This window comes from Anopheles stephensi, chromosome 2 (assembly GCF_013141755.1).
Source record: "Anopheles stephensi strain Indian chromosome 2, UCI_ANSTEP_V1.0, whole genome shotgun sequence".
Taxonomy (NCBI): Eukaryota; Metazoa; Arthropoda; class Insecta; order Diptera; family Culicidae; genus Anopheles; species Anopheles stephensi.
This window is the reverse complement of record NC_050202.1, coordinates 62,859,655-62,880,457: the sequence shown is the minus strand read 5'-3', so window position 1 is coordinate 62,880,457 and position 20,803 is coordinate 62,859,655. Positions and strand designations below refer to the sequence as shown.

General features: G+C 43.5%; 2 protein-coding genes and 1 long non-coding RNA gene across 17 annotated transcripts in view; 1 reads left to right on the top strand and 2 right to left on the bottom strand.

Annotated features, from left to right (window-relative positions):
- Positions 1-20,803, top strand: part of LOC118506675 (ankyrin-3) — a 115,410-nt gene that overhangs the window by 3,526 nt on the left and 91,081 nt on the right. For 4 of the 15 annotated variants that reach the window (XM_036044117.1, XM_036044115.1, XM_036044114.1 and 1 more), the window contains exon 2: positions 7,552-8,335. In XM_036044117.1, the coding sequence (XP_035900010.1) occupies positions 7,922-8,335 (414 nt within the window). In that variant the 5' untranslated portion in view covers positions 7,552-7,921. The other 11 variants (XM_036044116.1, XM_036044129.1, XM_036044118.1 and 8 more) reach the window with 8 other exon arrangements.
- LOC118506678 (CLIP domain-containing serine protease 14D-like) lies at positions 83-2,577 on the bottom strand. Its single transcript, XM_036044133.1, has 5 exons — positions 2,355-2,577; positions 1,889-2,266; positions 1,018-1,117; positions 635-942; positions 83-524 (listed from the first exon to the last, which is right to left on the bottom strand). Exons 1-5 carry the CDS (start codon positions 2,422-2,424, stop codon positions 226-228), a joined length of 1,155 nt encoding a protein of 384 aa, XP_035900026.1. The 5' UTR covers positions 2,425-2,577; the 3' UTR covers positions 83-225.
- LOC118506679 lies at positions 14,923-15,834 on the bottom strand. Its single transcript, XR_004905532.1, has 3 exons — positions 15,572-15,834; positions 15,327-15,498; positions 14,923-15,262 (listed from the first exon to the last, which is right to left on the bottom strand). It is a non-coding gene; the product is annotated as an uncharacterized LOC118506679 (long non-coding RNA).

Genomic DNA, 20,803 nt, shown 5'->3' with positions numbered 1-20,803 from the left:
CAATTGCTGCTATAACATCTTTAAAATTTCTCATTGTCCTAAGAGTCCCTGAGTTAATTTTCATTAGAAACTGACCACTCCGTATGTCTTGCTTCTCTTCACCTTTATTCTGTATACCTTGTTCATAACGTTGACACAGCTCGATTGTACATAGTTAATTAAGTCAATTAGAAAATGGGGGAAAACCTGTGCGCCTTACTCACGCACCAATAAAGCTCCCCATTCCTACGGTTCCAGATTGTCAATAATCCAATCGGTAAAGCTGGCCACATTCGTGTAGACGGCCGGCTCACCACGGATGGCACACTGCTTGTGGAAGCTGCCGACGCCCACCAGATACCAGGCACGATCCGTATGAGAATACATCAGCGGTCCACCCGTGTCTCCCCTGCACGTGTCCTCCAACCGCTGTGGTGTCGCACAAATCTGTTCCTCGTCCACGTTGGCGTGTGGATACTGTGCAAGGCAAACGTCCCGCGAAACACCGACCGAGGCGTAATTCCATTTGTTATCACCAGCGACGGCTACAAAACACGGGACAAGACACACGTTAACGTGTTAATAACGAATGCACAACCGGCTGAATGCACATTTGTTGGGGTTTCATTAACTCGGCCCGGCACCGAACACCTACCGTCGGGCGTTTTTCCCCAACCGCTCTCATAAAACTGGCCACTCTCGGTGCTGTAGCTGGTCCACGCCGTCGTATCGAGTGGTAAACAAATCGGAGCAACTGATTCGTTGAATTCTAGCTTACGTGCCAGTCGTAGCAGGGCAATGTCTTGCTTCACTGCGGGTGAGTCGGTTCCGGTGTAGTTGGTGGGAATGATGATTTTTTCGATCGCAATATCCTGAACGGGGGCAGCACATTCAGTGTCAACGGTCGCCGAGGTACAGTCGGGATTGGTTTGCAAATTCCATTCACCCACCCGGACGGATACGCTGCAACAGTGATGGAAGGGCAGGATCTATTAATTATTACAAATCGGGCATTCGCTCCGCACGTTCATCACTTACACTGTCCAGGTTTTTTTGATGCCCATAATGCACCGAGCAGCTGTCAGTACGTATCGATCGCTAATCAGTGATCCGCCGCAATGGAACCGATTCTCGCCATCTGGAAGTTGAGTGAATGGTGAGGAAAGTGTGTTCAATAAATCTTTCAACTGCGACATCGCTACAAGCTTTAGAATAATTGTAGGTAGGAAAATCTCTTCTTAATCGAGCTCTGGCTCACAATTTTGCACATTTACACCATAAAATCTTCCTGAGTACAGTGGTGGGTAAATATATTTAAAGGCCCCGAACGGAATGGTAGATGAGGTCCCTCAAATTGTGATATTAGAGGGAAATAACAAGATTTCCCTCACCGAAGAGGCCCCCCTAACCGACGAAGCCCTGAGCGGCCGCTCCTTCCGCACCTAGGTTGATCCGTCATTGTTTGAGTATCTGAAACTGACTTTCGATTACTATGTCGTGTGTAGATTTGTGGCACAATTATTTCTTGAGTGTTTTCTATTAAAAATCAAACAAGAATTGGGAACAGACTAGTGCAGCACTCCAAATATTATTCTAATTTGAGGACGAATTCAAGCAACATAGGTTTCATGTTGGATAAATGAAGAATACATTGTTGGATAGCTACTCAACTCAAAAGCAATCAAAACCACCTCGAGATAGCTACATATTGAAATATTTAAACCTGGAAGCTGGAACTGTAGCTACTCATACTATTTCTTCTTCAAGGCTTAAAGTTTAAAATGAGTACAAATTCCCTTATAAGCATTTTTTCACAAAAGCTTCTAAATATTTAAGGTGAGAGCTCAATTTACCTCCGGATCGATTTTTTTGGTTGTGCTTACCCGAATGCCCATTAATTAACCCTTACCTTTGGTGCGATGCTGAATCAGGACGTTCCACGGAAAATCGAACAGTCCTGCCTGCTCGCCGCGTACCGGTCCACGATACCGATCGACACCGCACTCCACCGGCAGCAGGCCCCTTTTTTCCTCCGGTGTGCTGAACCGATTTTCGACCAGTTCGGCAATCGTTTCCGCCTCAACCGGTTTGTCCGTTTGCGTGATGTTCGGTGCGTTGCAGCACACGAGCGCCTTCGTCTCGAGCATCCCGCACCGTATCGCCTCAATGTACCGGATGTCATTGTTCGAGTGTTTCTGCTTCATCAGCACCGCCCGGGCAAAGGGACATTCGCGCACCAGCACACAGGTACCCCGGTCACCGTCCGGCGTTTGACAGCTGGAAAGATCTATGAAGAAGTTTGATGGATACACTTTGGTCAACACTTTGAAGCGTTTTTGGGGGAAAAGATTTCACATTTGTACACGTGTACTTACACTGGGCGACCGAAGGCTTAAGACAAGCGATGGAACACAGCACCACAATTTGCCACACTAATTTACCCATCGTGTGACGTCGAACTAGCTTGGGTTAGGGTTTAAGAAAAAAAAAACACACTGAAATTCAACAGCGAAAAAAGAAGAATCACAGCCTGCCGGGTCCGAAACGATTGGACGTGTTCCAGCGACTGACGACCGGTAGAGGTCCAGTCGAGCTGATCTCCCCGGTTCTGCCCAGACAGCTTCAGCGAAACCTGTTTTCTCGCCCTGTCATTCTCGACGACGACCGAAGCATCTCCCCACAGCCGGACGGTGGGTGGCGGGCAGGTTTGACGAGAGATATGCTTTTGCATAGCTGACCGGTACGTGGACGCGCAAAGTGTGGGGCCAATTTCACGTTTTGTGCTGCACGTCTCTTTCAACTTTGCATCAAAACACAATACCGCTAGGTTTGGTTTGGTTTTTTTTTGTGTGTGTGTGGTCGGTGTGTTGATAACATGATGGTTATTCCAGCGCTTCGGGTTGGTTGTGTGCGAGGGAGCCGCTGATGATAATCAAACCAATAAACGTTGGAAATACCAATAGAGAAGGGGGTTGTTTTTTGTTTTGTTTTGGTTTCTCCCGCTACTGGAAGGGCGGTTTGTACCACATACTGGCAACCAACAGGTTCTCGCCTTATTGGTGAGCACGTTTCTGTTCCGGGCTCATCACATCGGGATGGGCAACGCACGGTGGCAGCATACTAGACCTGTTGATAAAGGGTAGTACATGTTTGTTGAATGTGTGTGTGTTTGTTTAATGAGTTATGCAAACAAACCAATTTGTAGTGTACCACATTTGCTTCGATTACCTCGATTTTGATTACGACCCTATCGACGACTAATGTGGGGGCAGCAAGATGTGTTAATTATTTATGAGCTTTTAACACAACCCAAGCAGGGGGGTTTTTAACAAGATAATGAATATGGTTTACTTATTGAATAATGCAATGTGTTACTTTTTGTACCTTTAACGGCAGATTGAATACCATTGGACAATCTGTGGAATATTTATAAAATATTTATGATGTTATTGACAACATGTGTTAGCTACTTGTTGAGGTTTGTGCTATTTACACTTCCGTTAATTATGTTTTCGAATGGTTTTCGAGTTGTCAGTATCATTTTTCCGCTGTGTACTTAACAGTTTAAGCTTTTTTATGTTGTTCTTTTCTTTTTTTGTTTGTTGTTTGCATTTTTTAATTATCCTTACTTATAATAATCCTTCTTTTCCTGCTGTTGTGTTTTACCATCATTGAATCTTTATTTTCTCTTTTTTGGTAATGATGATTAGTCTGAATTATCTTTACTTTCTTACAGAGGTTTTCAGTTGATAGGGCAATAGCATCCATTTTTATAGTACACAGTTTATTGTGGTAAAGGTAAAGGTATTTGATTTCTCTACCATCTGAAGCCGTTTCCATATCAACTAGCTTTGTTTGCCATTTCATTTTAGAAGTCTGCCATAAAAATGGAAACTATTGCCTTATCAACTGGAAAACCAAATACAGTATCATACTTGTACTGCATTTTAACTCCATTTAGGGTCTTATTGATTTCAGATTATCGTTCTTCGTTTCTTTTATTCAGTATTTTACTTTTTCTTTTTTCTTCTTATTATACGTTTTGTTCTTCTCACTAATTATCGTATCCTTTATCCATTTGTTTATATTGTTTTGCTTTTATAGATTTCTTGTTCACTATCTCACAAATATTCTTTGTTCAGATTCACAGATATTCTTGTTTTCTCTGTAATAATATTAAGCGGATTTCTAAAATTCTTTTGGTATCTGGCACACTTTATTATCAAATAGTTATCTATATTGCTGTACTTGCTGCTAAATTGTTCATAATTAATTTTATTGCTCGCGTAAAAGGATAATGAACAAAATATAAATCTACATCCGGATTATACGTAAACGTAAAGTATATATGATACGTTCCTAAACCGGATGGCTGAAAATTAATTTCCCCCCTTTCGTCCCATTTAATCGCTTCAGCCATTGAAAACCAATTACAAAGGCAAAGCCATGCGAAAAAAAGAGCAGGACCTCTGGTCTGGTCTGGTTAGTGTCCCGCCTTTGCTTGCTCAGCTCTTTAATTAAAGCGACCATAAATGTTATAGGGCTAGATGGAGAAGCGTCGGTTATATTTAGATCATCACATCTCAACTTATCCCACTCGGGTCGATACTCGGGGACCTGGAGCTGGAGCTGGAGCTGGCTGATGTGCTTTTACCATATTAATGCTGTGGGTTTTTTTTTGTGCTGTTCCTGCACCACATGTATCTCTAATGCCGTACCCATTTGCCATCGGAACACCGATGGCTTTGGTTCGATGTTTTATGTTGGTTTCATTGAAATTCGATCAATTCGCCAGATTGTCGCCCGGTGCACATGTGGCTGATGCGAGCCGATAGTATGTTTAGCCCTTTGGCTGAAGTTTCAACGCTCGGTAGGGAACAACCAACCGGAAGGAAGCATCGGAGCCTTGCTGATGGAGGCACGGTACGCGTCAGTCCAATTTGCTTGCTGTTCGCTAGCCCGGATGTTGGGCCAGGGTGGGCCGCCGGGTTTACGTAATTTTGTACTCACATCCAGCGTGTATGCAGGACCATTTCCTGTCGGGAAAGCTTTCAAGAAACGGTTCGACGGTCGATGCGGTTGAATGGGTACTGGTGTGGCTGTGGTGGACGGTGACAGCTTACGGTTCATTAAAAGTTCATTTGACTAAGCACTTTAAATATCGGTGATCCGATATCGGAACGTTTCTCGGGTTGTGTTGACGCGCTGATTTCTATAATTTAATCGTGCCGCAGTATGACGATGAGTAGCGTTATTTGATTTATACTTAAAACAGAGCTGCGATTTAGAGGAAGATTTATATAAAAAGTTAGAACCTTTTAAGAGATGAGAAGATTATGTGGAATTCTGATAGGGACTTATTATCTAGAAGCCTGGTTAAAAGGAGTGCTAAGTAAAACACAAATGTATAGTTCACTTGATACAGCTTGCTTAACCAACAGCCATTTCAAACGTTCCCCTTTAAAACTCATTTCGCATAAAGCTCCCAGACAAGCACGCTGTCGGCACGTTTTCCCCAGCCAACGCTCAATGGCAAGCAGACGCTGAAGTGTGGTAATGAATTGGTTAAAGTGAGAAAGGTTGAATAATAAACGGCCGGTACGGTTCGGATGCATATTCGCCTTCCCTCGTGCGGCCACTGGATTGTTGGCCTGATAATGTAATAAGCTCTGCAATAAGCCACAATCAATTCGCAAAGTAAGTAAGCGCCTCGGCACGGCAAACTTGGCACAAAACGGGTCAAACGCAGTTCTGTCGACCACTTCCGTCCATTTCCCGTCGCTCCTGTCCACCTTCTCCCGGAAATAGACAATTGCTTCTGGGCTGGTTTGGGGGAGGGAAAAAGGGAAAATTTTGCAAACGATCCCTCATCACGCACCCAGTACAGGGAAAAAGCGGTACCGGTGGCGGTTTGTGCTGGTGGCCCAATTACCGACTTGCCGATCCTTGCCTGCCGTCGGGACGCACGAACGGTGTGCAATGGACACGGTACCACACACCGTTTGGAAAGTGGCTCCATGATTATGAGTCAAATTAAGTTTTATTATCCCTGTTGGCTCAACGGCTGGCTCGAGGCTGCAAGGACGGCACGCACTAGCTTCCGCCCGTCACGTGACCGTGCAAGGATACTGGAACTGGACGCCAAGCTCGGGCAGAGAATTGCGTTACAGAGGCTGTACTGGTGTACTGGAGCAGCCTAGCGAAAGGATGTGCGTGAACAGTGTGAAGAAGCGAGGTAAGCGAAGTGTGTGTGTGTGTGAATTGAAGAAGCACCAATGGGGGGTTGATTGGCGCGACAGCAAGTAACGCGTAGCGCAGCCATCATCACCACCGTACAGCGATGGTTGCGTAGAGGTCATGTAGAGGAGAAAAATGGGTGTGCTGTGTGGAGCAAGTGATTCGTTCGGCGCAGGATCCACTGGCACACAGGATCCGTGGTTGATGGGGCGGGAGAGCGCTGAACGCTTTTCAACGGTTGCATGCACTTTTGGAGGGTGCCAGCAGCAGCCGTTTGGCGCCACTTGGCTGGAACTTGGCTGGAACGGTGGTTGTACTGCTTGGTCGGGTGTTTTCCGATTTCTTAGCCTCGCTGAGTCAGTGAGTCGGTTTTCTTCGCAGCTGAACAGTGTTAACTGAATGAGTGAAAGGGTGAAAGATAATTGGAAAACAATCAATTTCGAAAACAGTTTAGTTGTACGAAGTCTTTAAATTCAGGTCTTGATTTTTGTGAACTTAAGGCAAATATGTAACAGGTACAGTTGGGGTCAGAATAGTTGCAGTGAAATTTGGTTGACTCAACAAAAATGTATTGTGACTTATAGTTGCAGTGTATTGCAGTAAAGTTCGAAATAAAGCTCCAACTTGGACGAGATACCAACTAGAGCATACAGTAAAAGTTGTCACACTAAGCCTACGATTTGCCATATAACACAACTACGTGAAGATACTTCAAATTGATTATTTAACTAGTCATTATTTTGTGATGGAGAATATATTTCTTCCAAAGGGGTTAGGTCACCAGAAGAACGATCCTTATCTCAATCACGTAAAAATTAAGTCAAGAAAAGAAAATTAACTCTTATTGATTAGTTAGTGGAATGAACTGAATTTACATCATATTGGTCGCTTAAAATTTAGAGAAATTCGAGGTCAACCTAAGAATTGCTGGGGTAATTACGGGTGCTATAATTTGTTTGCTGGGGTAAAACATATACATAAAAGTAAATTGTTATTGTCTCGAATTTGGTTTTGTCTTTCCTATATAGTATACAGAAAAAAAAGAAAGAAATAGTTTGTAAATAGTGGTCTTTACTAATGTCCATTTATGCATATGTTTTAATAGATTGATGTTTGTTGAATACTGAAGTTGAATGTGTGCAAACAATACCAATTTTCATCATAATTATAATAAGATATTTTTAAAGTATACAATAAACCGATAAGTGGTAGAAAAAAAATTGCTGTTGTTTTGAACACTATTGTAATTGATTAGTAATATTTTACGAAATGCGAGTGTTTGTTTCATGGAATTAACACTTATATGATGCTGTTTTTCTCTCTGTCTCTTTACAGATATTCTCAGAAGTGAATCGTTATGTGTTTAGTGTAGTGTAGTGTTGTTATTCATGGAAATCAAATCCTGCAGTGATCATTGTGAAGAGCTCACTGCCAAGTGAACATGTATGTAACATCTATGTGTATGTGAAAATCCCCCATCAAAAGCTATTATCATTCGCCAACCAGTGCGAATCCTATTGTTAACCAATCCTTTTGCTAGAAATTTCCTACTGCAACCCAGTGATAGATAGCCTACGCCTCCCGGTACAAACCCAACACTCGTTAAAACAGCAGACGACGCATAGTGCCCCTCATTAAGAGATCAATTTCTTCCCTACCAAGTTAACAAGAAAGTGTGCTGTAGTTTGTGGTCACAACCCAAGGCATGGCCCAATTTGTGACACACATTCAGCCGACACTGATTGAAGCGTCCCAGGGGCATGTACCGCATCATCATGGGCATCAGGTGGGAGTGCCCCACACGTCCCATCTGCCCCACAGTGGGCACAACATGCCATCACCGCCTACCCATCACGGCCACAGCCATGGGCATGTGCACGGGCACATTCATCACCACGGTCAGAGTACGCTCGTCCACAGCGCTAGCCGGGAAATGTCCAACGCCAAGGGATCGTCCGGACATAAGGCACCGTCGCATCTGCCACTGTCGCCGAAAGCGGACGACCACCACCATCACCATCATCCGCACTATCAGCACGTGGAAGGATACTATCAGCACGCACCGTTACACTACCAGCAGCACCATCATGGCCACAGTCACGGACATCATCATTCGGGCGTAAGTACATCAACTTTTGCTAGCATCGATTGTGGGGTTGTGGATGGGTGTTTGTTTTTGCAAAGAAACATTGCAAAGTGTCCTTACAATGTATACAAACGGGGTTAGGGGTATCCTTTGTTCTGCTCTCTCTCTCTCTCGTTCTCTCTGTGGCTTTTTCAGTGGCAAAGGTGGGATGGTGAAAAGAGCAAAGCTTTCGTATGATTAGGTTTGTTTTTGCTACCATTCTCCATTTGTCTATAAGGAGGTGAATTGAAGCACCTTTGCAAATAGAGATATTGTTTGGTGATGAATGCTTTCAAGGCAATGTACTTGCAATATGACCTGATAACACAAGCCTTAAAGTCATGTAGACTAGTTTTCGGGATTTTTTCTTCTGTTGAATCCTTGAGTCCTTACAGAGACAACATTTTAGAGCTCTTTTCAATTGAATTAGATCAGCTATGGCAAAAAAAAAAACATAGAGATACTATAGTTGCCGACTTGGAGATGGAATTGAGAGTATCTAGGTCTGATGGACATTGTCTTTGACTCAAAGTTGACCTCAGCAGTGACCAATGATAAAGTTCTTGGGTAGACTTACCTTGGGCGAACCATTCTGTGAGTAAGAAACCTTATCCAACCATTCAGTGGCCAGACAGAGTGCTGACTTATCGTGATGGCTCAGAAAGAACTTCTTCTTTTTCTTTATTGGCCAAACGACCTCTTAGAATCACGACTGTCATTTCTGGCTTACTAGAATCAATAATACCGCATAGCATTGGATAGTCAGTCCTCACTATGGGGGAACGTCCCAGATAAGATTTGAACCCCGGTCCAGCCGTGTGAAGATCGGCACAGGGGGAAGAACTATAAAATCCAAATATTTATTCTTACGATAGCCGTGGCCAGACAGCTTAAGCAGAATTCGAAACCAATCAATTTACAGTACACAATCCAACAAATAATTATTCAATTGTAATCTCAGATGAATACTTTTTAATAAAAATATTGCTTAAATATTATCATAATTTGAACTCCACTGGTTTCGTCCTCGTATCATGTATTAAGACAAACACTGTCAGAAGTTTTAACTGTTACTTAAGCTAATTTACTAATACTTCAAACCCCGTACCAAATGCTTACACGAAACCACCATCGCCCGTCTGGCATTGCGAACCGGAAATGCATTTTGCACTCGTACCTCAACATTTCTTGCAAACGTGATCAACCAACGGCAAAACACAAACACACCGATAAAAGTAGCACAAGCACAAATTCTATTAAAAAGTTGAAAATTTATTGCTCCATCCATTCCAGCTATGCAAATTTCGGCCAGCGCTACCAACCGACAAACCGATTCCCCTGTTCGCTTCAACATTTGGGGTAAAAGCTCTCGCACAGAGTGAGTTCCGTGGCAAAAAGTTGGTTGGCGTGCAGCATACGATAACGCTGGGTAGAACTTTCGGTGTTTGGTTTTGCGTGCCCACTAAATTATGGCCACCAATTGCACCACGTTCGCAATGGGTTGGATCACGCGTAGCTCTTGTAAAAGCCTAGCAGCAGTTCGATAGAGGCCGACGTTGTTTTGCGTGCGCTTGGGACGTTGGGAGTCGGTTGCCGGCTGAGAACCCTTTTTCGGTCGGTTCACTCACCGGCAGTGGACAAATGCAATCAATTCTGGGAGCAAATTAGTATTTGGCGTGTGGCTGACCAACCGGCGAAACCGTAGTTCACAAATATCGAGAGCGAGTTTCGGCCCGGGGAAAGATCAGCGAAACACCTGCTGTCGGTGAATGTTAACAACCATATTTTACAACTGTCAAGCAGTTGAAGCTCAGCTCAGTGCTTATTGTGCTATAATTATGTTAAGAATAATACCAGTGGACCATGTATTACGATTAAGTCAAACAAAATTAAGCGCTTATTGTAGATGGACCCGATCCAATGATCTGCTAAATAAATAAACATCGAAAAGGCGAAATACAATAGGATAGGAAGCGACAACAAAATGGTTCTACACGTAAATCAACGCTACGAGCCACACGAGCACAATCACGTGCCGAGGTGAATGCTGTTGGAATTCATAACAAGATGATAAACGTTCAAAAAAATTGGCCCACACAAGGAAAACGTAAACCAAGGCACCCAATCAGCGCAAACCGGAAGCTTTGTTTTGTTTGACCTGATTTTTGCTGTAGTTTTTCTACATTCTAATAGAAAAACTTTTACCCTTTGTGGAAGGTTAGTTTCGGGCCAGCAGTTTCCCATTGTAACGTACAACATTCTAATTATGGTTCGAATGTTACGTATTATGGCTGTTTGTTGGTGGAAATTTGTTGACACGCTGCCAGGAAGCATTATTATGTTTGCTTGCAACATTTATTTTGTGTGCCCGCCTCCTTTATAAACTTCGTATACTCAAACTCGTGATCGTGATTCGAAAAAAGGGCGTGAGAGCAACTCACATTCGGTTCGGCTTGCTGACGTTAGCTGATGTTTGGCCAAGTACGACGCAACAAAGATGTACTGCAGCAAAAGATGTTAGACATGTGGAAAGAAGTGGATTCTCGTGAAAGAGAACAAAAAACTCGGATCATTTTTTATGTCTCTCCCGGCCGGGCGCCCGACCACCTTCTCGAAATGGAATCTGACCGAATCGAGCGTTACGGGTGATCGGTTTCGAGCCGGAACCGCCCGTTCGTTCCATCTTGATGGACGAAGATCAGATTTCCAAGGTGCTCGGATTCAAGTATCGATGTGTTATGCGCTAGTTCTAGTTCTTGTGCTCTTTGCCCTACGAAATCTAGAGCGCAACCCAAACCGTACGTGACCTACCTTGGTGAAGTTGAGTGCAGCGGAAGTGCCTCCCGAACACGGCTGTTCGGGTATGACACAATTTATATGCTTCAGCAGGATGGTTGAATGCCGACAGGAAGTACTGCCGGCTTACCAAAGCCTACACGCTCGGTGGCGTAGCCAATGCAGTGGTCGTCACTCTGCAGAGGTCGTTTATCGTTTCCGGCCTCTTGATGTAGTAGTGCTGCTGGTGGACGTAGATAAGGAGTCGACCTCGCCCACTACTATTTGTGGCGCTGGGTGCAGTTTTCGCGATGGGATAATTTGTACCACTGGAGCTGCATAACCCCCCACCCTCTTCCCTCGATAGGCATTCGTGGTGTGGGTGGATTACTAAATGGCAAATATTATGTAACACTGATGCAAACCACAAATGGGATTTTCGGTTGTGTGTTAGCCTTGGTGCAGATTCTGCGTCAAAGTTGGCACCGAACTCGTACTTAGAATAGTGCTCGATAGGTCAACGGATCTATGGGTTATGGTTTTATGGTGTTTCGGTTTGATGTTTGCTGTGAGTTTGTGAGCCTGTGATGTGTTGTAATGAGGAAACACAATTTAATTACAGTCGCAGTGCCTGGCGAAGCATCATTATTTGATCGAGATCGTTGAAATCATGCCTCATTTGAGAAGTGTGCGATAATGATTGAAACCTTTATCGCTTACTCTCCATTGTTGTGTATTAAATTGAGGATTATAATCTAATGAGATTATTTATCTAATCTATTTGTAATCAGTTTATTATTGGAGTAAGTTTTATAAGAAGCTTGAACAAGTTTATCCTAGTTGATTCTCATCGTATTTGAAATGTGTTTTACAATAGTCTAAGTCTGTAACAGATTTTTGTTTTAAAACATTTTAATTATTTTTATCTACCGTTTATAAGGTTTATCACAACTACTCCTTTTAGATTGTTATTTTATAGTTTTTATTGTAGTATGTATTTCGATGTAATAAATGAACATACATTTTACATATTAAGCTCTTATATTTTATCGTATCTTGAAATACGTTCAACCTGTGTTGATAAGAGTTTTCCCATAGTTTAGAATGTTATATTATTTCATATATTTCTTCTTCGTTTGCTCCTGGTATTACTATGAGTCTGTCTAAGCATACAATACTTGTTATGACCTAACCTAACCTAGCACAACAGATATTAGCTGGAGCCGGAAAGGGTTGGGATATATTGAAGTGAAAATGACGGAACGAAGATTTGAACAGTGATTGCATTAAAGATGATATATTTATGACCCTCTGCAGTGAAACGCATAAGAAGAAATATTGTGGCACGACAAATACGAAGGGCCTCCCGTGCCCTTGATCTACTAAAAGTGGACTTTGATAGGTAATAAAGTTGATAAAGTGACATAAGCAAAGCAGGGTCATCAATGTAATCGAAGAGAAGTGCGGCAACAAATGAGGATTGGGCGATGGAACGGCCAACTTAAAGCTAAACTCATGTACAGCCTACGTTTGTCCTTTATAAATGGTAAATATGGTGAAGAATTCCTGCATCCACTTGATATGATCGATGACGAGCCTAGTCGTATGTTAGCCATACTTTTTTTATTTCTTTATTTGATTTTAAATAAATTAACTATTTGATTTGCTCAATCCAGGAACAAGCAGGTTTTTTTTATCCATATATTTATTCTATGCAAGTCATAGCGATGTGGTAGCAACACGGCCAGACCGTTCTTATGGAATAAAAAATATCGATTTTTTAACATAAAGGATTTAATTTAAAAAAAATATCAACTGCAAAATCTTGATCTCTTCACAGTTCAAAAGGAAGTAGTTATTTATTATTTATTTATTTATTAATTATGACGGAAGTAGTTATTTCATAAAAGATATTTCTGTAACCTCAAGTAGATTGAAACAATTTTCCAATAAGCGAAGCTTATGTGAAACATGCAACTTAATTTATTGTAGATCGGATTTGCGCTTTAGACTCTGAAACGATTAAACGAAATGAGTCATCTAAGATTAACGGAAAATAAATTTCTGCTTTAAACATTATTATGCAAGTTGGCAAAATCTATTAAAAATAAATGTTTTTTTTCTTTTAAATAAGTCATAAATTCTTTAAACATTGCATTTAAAGCCCCAGCCTGTTTCTTTGAACAGCCCTGTTGTAAACAAAACCAAGTTCCCAAATGCACATGTTCTACGCACTGGCAAACTGCCCAAAAACTGTGCCAGCTATGTTAGTACTGCTACCTAACAATAGATGGCTCTAACAGCTAGGAATTTCGTAACCGGACTTCAGCCACCGAAACCTTTTTTTTAAATAAAGCAAATTTCGGTTCGTAAATTGTGTATATTTGTAAACCCTTGTTTACAGCTGGATCAATATTAATTGACAGCAAAACACTGCTCAGCTGTAGTGAGGAAGCTGCATGAAAACTACATCCTGTATGGCCGAGTTGCTAACACCATTACAATCCTGTCGGTTATGCCAGCACGATGGTAAACACAGTCAGATGCAAAAGCAAATACCAGCGACTAATGGCCACTGTCCACAGACTCGCTTCAATTGCAGATTTCAACATGCCAACCAACCATTCAACCACGTCACTCAACGGCCCGTGACGCTCGTACGAAACGGGATCGGTACATGCAGTTTTCCACTTGTCCACATCACATTCACCTTCAAATAGTGATGCAATGTTACACATTTGTGTATTGAAATCTGTAGCAAAAAAAAAACAGGAAGGATAACCACTCAGTTTTGTTATGATTCTGTTTCTGTTCTACTTTTTCGCACTGAGTGTTCTTCCTGTAACCGCCCTTAGAGCGCTTCACACAGGAAGAATGCAGTGCTTGCCTCGGGTTCGACTTATGGAAGGGTCAGTAGGCAAGACAAGTGCATTCGATCGGATCGTATTGAATTACCGCTCCCGGTTCGATTGCATCCGATCGCCACTGCTCAAGCACGAACACTGTGCTGCGAGAGCTCAGTAGCATTTCCTTGCCCGGGACATCCCTGGTTCGGGTCCGTGACGCCACCGTTTTCGATCGCAATTTTTAGATCGCATACGGAATGCACACAAGCAGCTGCTGTCCGGTTGGGTTTCTCGTGCTCATGATTTGCTCCGTGCCAAAAATAGCGCAAATTTCAGACTCGTGGCTGTGAATGTCACTGTGACGTGTGATGAGGCGGTCCGCCACACGGCGTAAAGTTCGCCAGTGACGACCGAGTGACAGTGAGTAGTTTTCCCTCGTTTCGTCATCATCGCACGTCCTCGGTTGGGCTTCGATTGTGTCGACATCGTCCGGTGGTGCGAGATTATTGTTGCAAAGTGTTTGCTAAATCAACAGCCGCCCGACAGGGAATTGGTACGAAAAGAAGCAAGTGTATGCAAGAAGCGATCAAAGTAGCCATCAAAGAACATCCTCGCGTAGACGAGACAGCGCTTCGTTACATATTAATAACGATGTAGTGCAAAATTTTCCCTCGGTCCTTCAAAAGCAGGCATGCATTATTCGAGTGGAGAGTGCTAGTGAATAGAAGGAAAAGGTGCACAAAACCCCACTCTCAATGGTGCCAGCCAAAAACAAAAAAAGCAGCCTAAACGTCTTCCCAGTGCGCCGCAGACATTGCTCGACCATTTATCCTTTATGGTGGAGCGTTAGTGAAGTTCAGGTTGCTTCCCCATCCTTTGTGTCTGTGTAGTCGTCCCTTTGCCGCGTGAATGTGCAATATTTCTTTCGTTCAGTCCTTCAGGAACGATGAAGAGGTAAAAGTGAAACATCATCTCGGAAAGGATAAAAGCTATTCGGCGGTCTGCTGTGGGCAGACCAGAGGGCCAGTGTGAGGAACTAATACACAAAATGGTTTCCATCCGTTTGTCCAACGGCAAACGGGTTAAACTGTTTATTGGTCTTTGACCTCAAAACTGGTAGAAAGCGTAAAGGGTGTTTGTCTTCTGCTTAGCATTTTTCCTCCGGCCATCCCTGTTTAGTCGTGAGGCGGAAAAGCTTTACGCGAACCGTGTTGCTTACCGTGCTGCGAATCGGATGGGATGGGACTGTTGTAGTAAATTCCAACTGCAGTAAAATCGTCGCTTCCATCAGCGTTAAGGGCTGGCAGCCGAAGAAAATGGGATATAAAGAATCACCAAGAAAAAAGGGGCAAACGGAAAACTACCTTCCATCTCACCGCCTGTACACACTTGCATTTTCACAACTCACACTCAGAGCAAGAGGTATCCTTTCGCGGGTGTGTGGTAAGTGCTTTTACCGGTCTGTGTGTGTGTGTGTGTCGGTCGGTTGCTTTTAGTGCCACGCACGGTGAGGATTGATATTTATGCGCGTTGATGCTGTGACAGGAAACGAGCGAAACGTAATTATATCCAGCGGATCGGCTGCTACGGTCGGTGGTTTAATGCTCACTTTTTTTTCGGCCGTGTGGTTGTACTCTCCCCCTTTTTCCCGGTCAACACTAACCTCTCGGACGCGGGTGATTATGGGCATAGTGCTAACGATGATGGCTACGGAAGTTACGAGCCGATATGGTGCTGTAGTTTTGTTGGTGTTCTCCATTTTTTGTATTGGATGTCTGGTTTTGGCCGTTATGTTTAAAGCTGGTCCGAAGTCTCCTGTGGTACTGTACTTCAATATAATACGAGTGTTTAGTAAAATTTATAGGAACCAACCAGATTAGGTTTAAAATTGAGAGTTAAGCAATATGTCCAGCTACAAATTAGAGCTCTTTTCTAATTATGATTCGTTTGTGAGTAAGACCAACAGGATTACACTCGCCAACGTGTTCCCGAGCGGCCGCTCCTTCCGCTCCTAGGTTGATCCGCCACTGTCAGCTAGCTATCTTAAGTAGGTTACGTTAACTTTTATTCTCTGAACTAAGTGTTCAAAAAGATAGTGTTTAACTTTAAAGAGATTTTTGATGCTGCTTCCAGTGGTTTACTTCAATAAACGTTTAAGGGGAATATTTATGAAAGCATGTAGATCAACTGAAAATCAAAATAGCATCAGAAACAAAATTTCCCCAGCAGCAAGCAAACGTGATCTTTCAGCAAACTGTGCTTGGCTGACGATCACGCATCCGCAGACACAACAAACCAACTCGCTCGTGTTGGAAAACAGACGAAGCCAACACTATACCATCGTTTGTTTTTTTTTCTGTGAAACTAATTCTCTGCAGTAATTCCCAAGCATCGGATCAATTAAACGGCCATACGGTTATTTATGAGTTTCCTCCATCCACTCACTAATATTTGAGCAATTTTCAATATTTCATGACTACTGCAGACCTGTTGCTTTCCGTACCCGAACTGCGTCGGGGTTTTTTGAGGGGGGTACGCTTCGCCCTATGCTTACTATTTTTAGCTGTCGCGTACCACCAAACAGCACCCTGTCCGTCTGGGACGACGATCGGTCTAAAGTTAATTTCCGTACACTTGCACGGACACGTTCGCCGGCCAAGCTGTTGTATATTTGTGTACGCGAAGCAGTTGGCAAAACGCGTACGTCAACTGGCGGCTTGATGAAAATGCTGTTAAAAATTGACCGACAGAAGAGCAGACAGCATTTTCACCCCGATCGCAGGAACGCGCGCGTGTGTGTGTGGCTACTATTTTGCTTTCTATTTAATGCACGCTAGAGCACCGCCACACTTTTCACACCAAACGTTGGCGTTTCTGCACAACAACAAACACAAACCATAATCCGTGGCAGGGTCACGTCTCGAAAAGGCGTGGGGAAGTTCTGGCGGGTGGCAGAATTTTCCATCCGATCGTACCCGGTCGTACGAGGACTCGATCACGATCGCTCTTCAGTTGGGTTGCGTTTCGTTCGCGGGTCGACAGCCTGTAAGTGGAAGTTGTTTGAATACTTGTGTCAGAAGCAGGCCGAAGCACATCGTCCCCACCGGTGCGTACAGTAATGCCGATGCGTTCTTTGGAGTGAAAATATTTTATTAAAGTGTCATTGTCGTCTGAAGAGTGCTTTACATGATAACCTACCGTAACGTGAGCAATTAATTAAGAGCCATTTCACAGTGAAGTGTGATTCCTTCCGAACGGCAAGTGGGCCAGTGCGAGCAAGTGTAGCGTGAAGTGGTGGTCGAAAGCAAAAAGCGAGTGTGATATAACTGTGTAAATAAAACTGCGCTTTTTGGAATAGCAAGGGATCGACCGACAAAAGGAAGGCAGACCAACGGGCCGACATAAACCATGCTGACACTAAAGAAGCGTTTTCCATCACTACAAAGCCTTGGCGTAAGTTTTGAGCGTTATTTTTATGACTTATTTCTGCTTTCTAATCTGTTCGCTAGCACATCGAAGAGTTTTTGACCGCGCACAACCCGCATACATGTATATCTGTGTGTGTGTGTGTGTGTGTGTGTGTGTGCCGGACCGCCTTGAACATTTTGCTCCACCGTAGCAAGTGTGGCCCACTATCGGCGGGAATGGGAAGCAGGATTGGACGGAGACCGGATCGTGTTAGGGCAGTTTTGCTTTTGTATTCACCCTGAAGTGCTATTTATGTTGTGCTTGACTTGGTTTCGTGTTCCTGCTGGGTGGGTTTAGGTATCGAGTATGGCGCTTGAATACGTTGAAGGGTAGGCCCTTGAGTGTGCCACGTTTGAAGCGGTGAGCTGTGGGGAATTTCGTTGGAGTGTATGTGTCGATAGCTCTGTGGAAGGTATTTTTTTAAAGGGATGAATAAAAAATAGGTAACGACCCTATTCCAATGATATAAGCCGGGAAAAGAATGTTTTGTAGGGCTCATTATAATTAAATTTCATGGTTTAACTTTTTATTTATGATTTTTAAATTCATGTATTACGGCTCGACTCAATATCAGCTATTAAAAATATGGGCTAAAGAAGGCTTGGTAGACAAATTCATTTTATAATATGCTATTTGATATACAATATGATGATTTACTATTTAATTGTTTATACTGCACATGAAAGCCCTTGGAAGAGGGCAGCCCGATAGACCAGTGACAAACACGTCGGTCTTCTGAGATAGAAACAAAAACACAAAATTTTGGCAGTCCATTATCACTAATGCACACTTTCCATAAATAATGATGCCAACTCTGGCAATGTGTCTCCTGGGACCCGTTGCTGACGAATGATTATTGGAAGAAGGCCCAGTCCATCAGCTGGGTGTCTGTTTGGCTTGCGGGACGAAGAGGCGTGCAGCGAACATATTTCATCGCAAAGTTTCGCTGGAGGTCAAGGTTGCTACTGTTTCCAGTTCACACTTGGCAAGCGTTGACTACGATGGCAATTGAGAGGGAGGGAAGAAGAAGGTTGAAGCTTATTTGAAAATATAATTTAATGGAGAAAGCTTTAAAATTCCGATTTGTCTTATGATTAGTCGGTATGCTTCGGGTATTTACATATTTGGAGATAATTTGTGATCGTAATTTCTACATAGATGCGGTCGGAGAGCCTTCACACGGAAGGATCTGGTATCGCATGACCCAGTAAAATCGTCATATTAACCATCCAGCTGCGGGGAAAATCTCCAGTCAAGGAAGCCAAACATGGCAGACCTTTTGTAATTTTATTAAATTGTTTAATTCAACAGAAGGGGTAGTCCGATGGCCGAAGTGATAGCGGCGCCGGTCTTCATACGGCAGGACCGGGGTTCAAATCCCATTCGCCGACCGCCTCCTCATACTGCTACTCTCGAGGTTGTAGTGCCGCCAAAGGAGAAGAAGAATTCAACAAAAATGTTTTGTTTACATAATTTTGGCATCATTTTTCGAATCTGATATATGAGGTGATTATCAGCTCATCATCAAGTAAGAAAAACTATTTTTTTAACATCAAACCCTTCATAAATTCAACAATTCTTGTTAAGGTTTTTACTCACTTCGTGTCAGCATAATCGATGACGAAGGTCATTAGCAAATCCCCTTTGAAATGCAGTATTTTTATTTGAGTACCGTCTCGTAATCAAGCAAGGTCCCAGTAATGAACCCCATTTTCCCTTTGATTACTCAAACATCGAAACCATCGGTAATCGTGTTCGTGTCTAATAGAAACAACACCTCAATTAGTCTGCTTCGAACAAGTGCCTTTGCGTTATTTGCACAAAAAAAAAGAGAAAGAAAAGAGTGTGCCGTATTAATGAACGAAATACACCCAATTCACGATGACACCATCCGTCAAACTCGCACTCGCAGATTGTGCCTCAGCCGGGCCGATTTTATTATCCAGCCCCTGTCATTCGTACGGTATGAATCAGATCCGGCCAGCACACGTCTGCACGATGATGTCACGTTAGGCACTGCAACCGTGCTCTACACCCCTTGCAGTATCTGCGTTATGGGCTCTGCGTTATATTGCTCGCCCTTACTGCTGCTGCAGAAACCCCCGTTCCGGTGTCCTGCGTAAGGGACTAGCGAGCAGCAGCAGCAGTAGTGGAAAACAGGGGGAAAACAAAAACAAAGCACAATACAAAACTAAAAGGCCCGACGCAGTGCCGTTGCAAACCGACCGTGAAGGGTGGACGATTGCCGTTTGGGGGTGTTTGAATGCATTCAGCAAACGCACCCTTACATTCGCGCGGCAAACACGTGCGTCTGGAAGGATGCGCACACCAACTTCAAGAAGTTGTACTTAGAAAGGGAGAGAGAGAGAGAGAGAGAGAACCGTCCGCGTGTAGGAACACTGGGTTTGCGCTAGTGTTCGTGCTACCGGAACAATCTGTTTACGTTCTGTCAGGTGCCGAAAGCCGGCATTAAACGCCGCAACGCCGCTTGTGGCACAGTGTCCTCGCAAACACACACACACAACCACACTCAACGCAAGGGGTGGTTTTCGAACATCGACGGGACCGGACCCGGGATGATGAAGATGGATGGCGGAGCGCCAACAAGTTCTTCGGGCACGGCGTTTTCGAACATGGACAGCACAATCGGACGCGCAGACGCGTATCCTGCCGCGTACCTGTTCGTCCGCTAGGTGGAGAAACTCGCTATATCCTGTGCGGTTTGGAAGGATTTTCATTCAGTCTCAAAGTAACCGTCGACACGGATAAGCGCGAACCCAAAACAGTGAAACTCCAAAACCCCCATCCGGTTTTTGGATCAAGAAGAATTCCCCAGTGAGCTATAGGCGAGGATAGAGTGTGATAGATAGTGCCGTAGTTCTATCTCATCTCTCGGTGTACCTCGCAGCAGTACAAAAGCGCAAAGTAGGCTGGGGTTGAGCGAAAAAAAAGAAGAAATTGAATAGGAAAAGATTTTTGACTGTAAAACGGCAACTAGGCAACTCATTTCCTGGAAACTGGATTGAAGTAACGTTTAGCTTCAAGAATTCGTGCAAGTAATAATTCGTCCGTTTTTTTTTGTGCTGTTTTACTGCAAAAGAAAATCTTTTCCTCAGTGCAGATATTGGGCAGGGACCCGTCCCCCCTCCCCACTCCCCCGTTCCTTATCCCTTCCCCGCTTTCCTGACATTTTCAATCGTCGTATGCTCCGAGTGAAGAAAAGCGAAAATCGTGCGGCCATTTTGATCGTGGCTTTCAGCAGATTTTCAAGGAGCAAGTTTTGTCTGCCTGTGAAGCACAAAATTTCTAAAGTATCTGAGTTCTGGGGTGCATTTAATACAAACCTCCGGTATTTCTTTTACTTCTCGGTGCA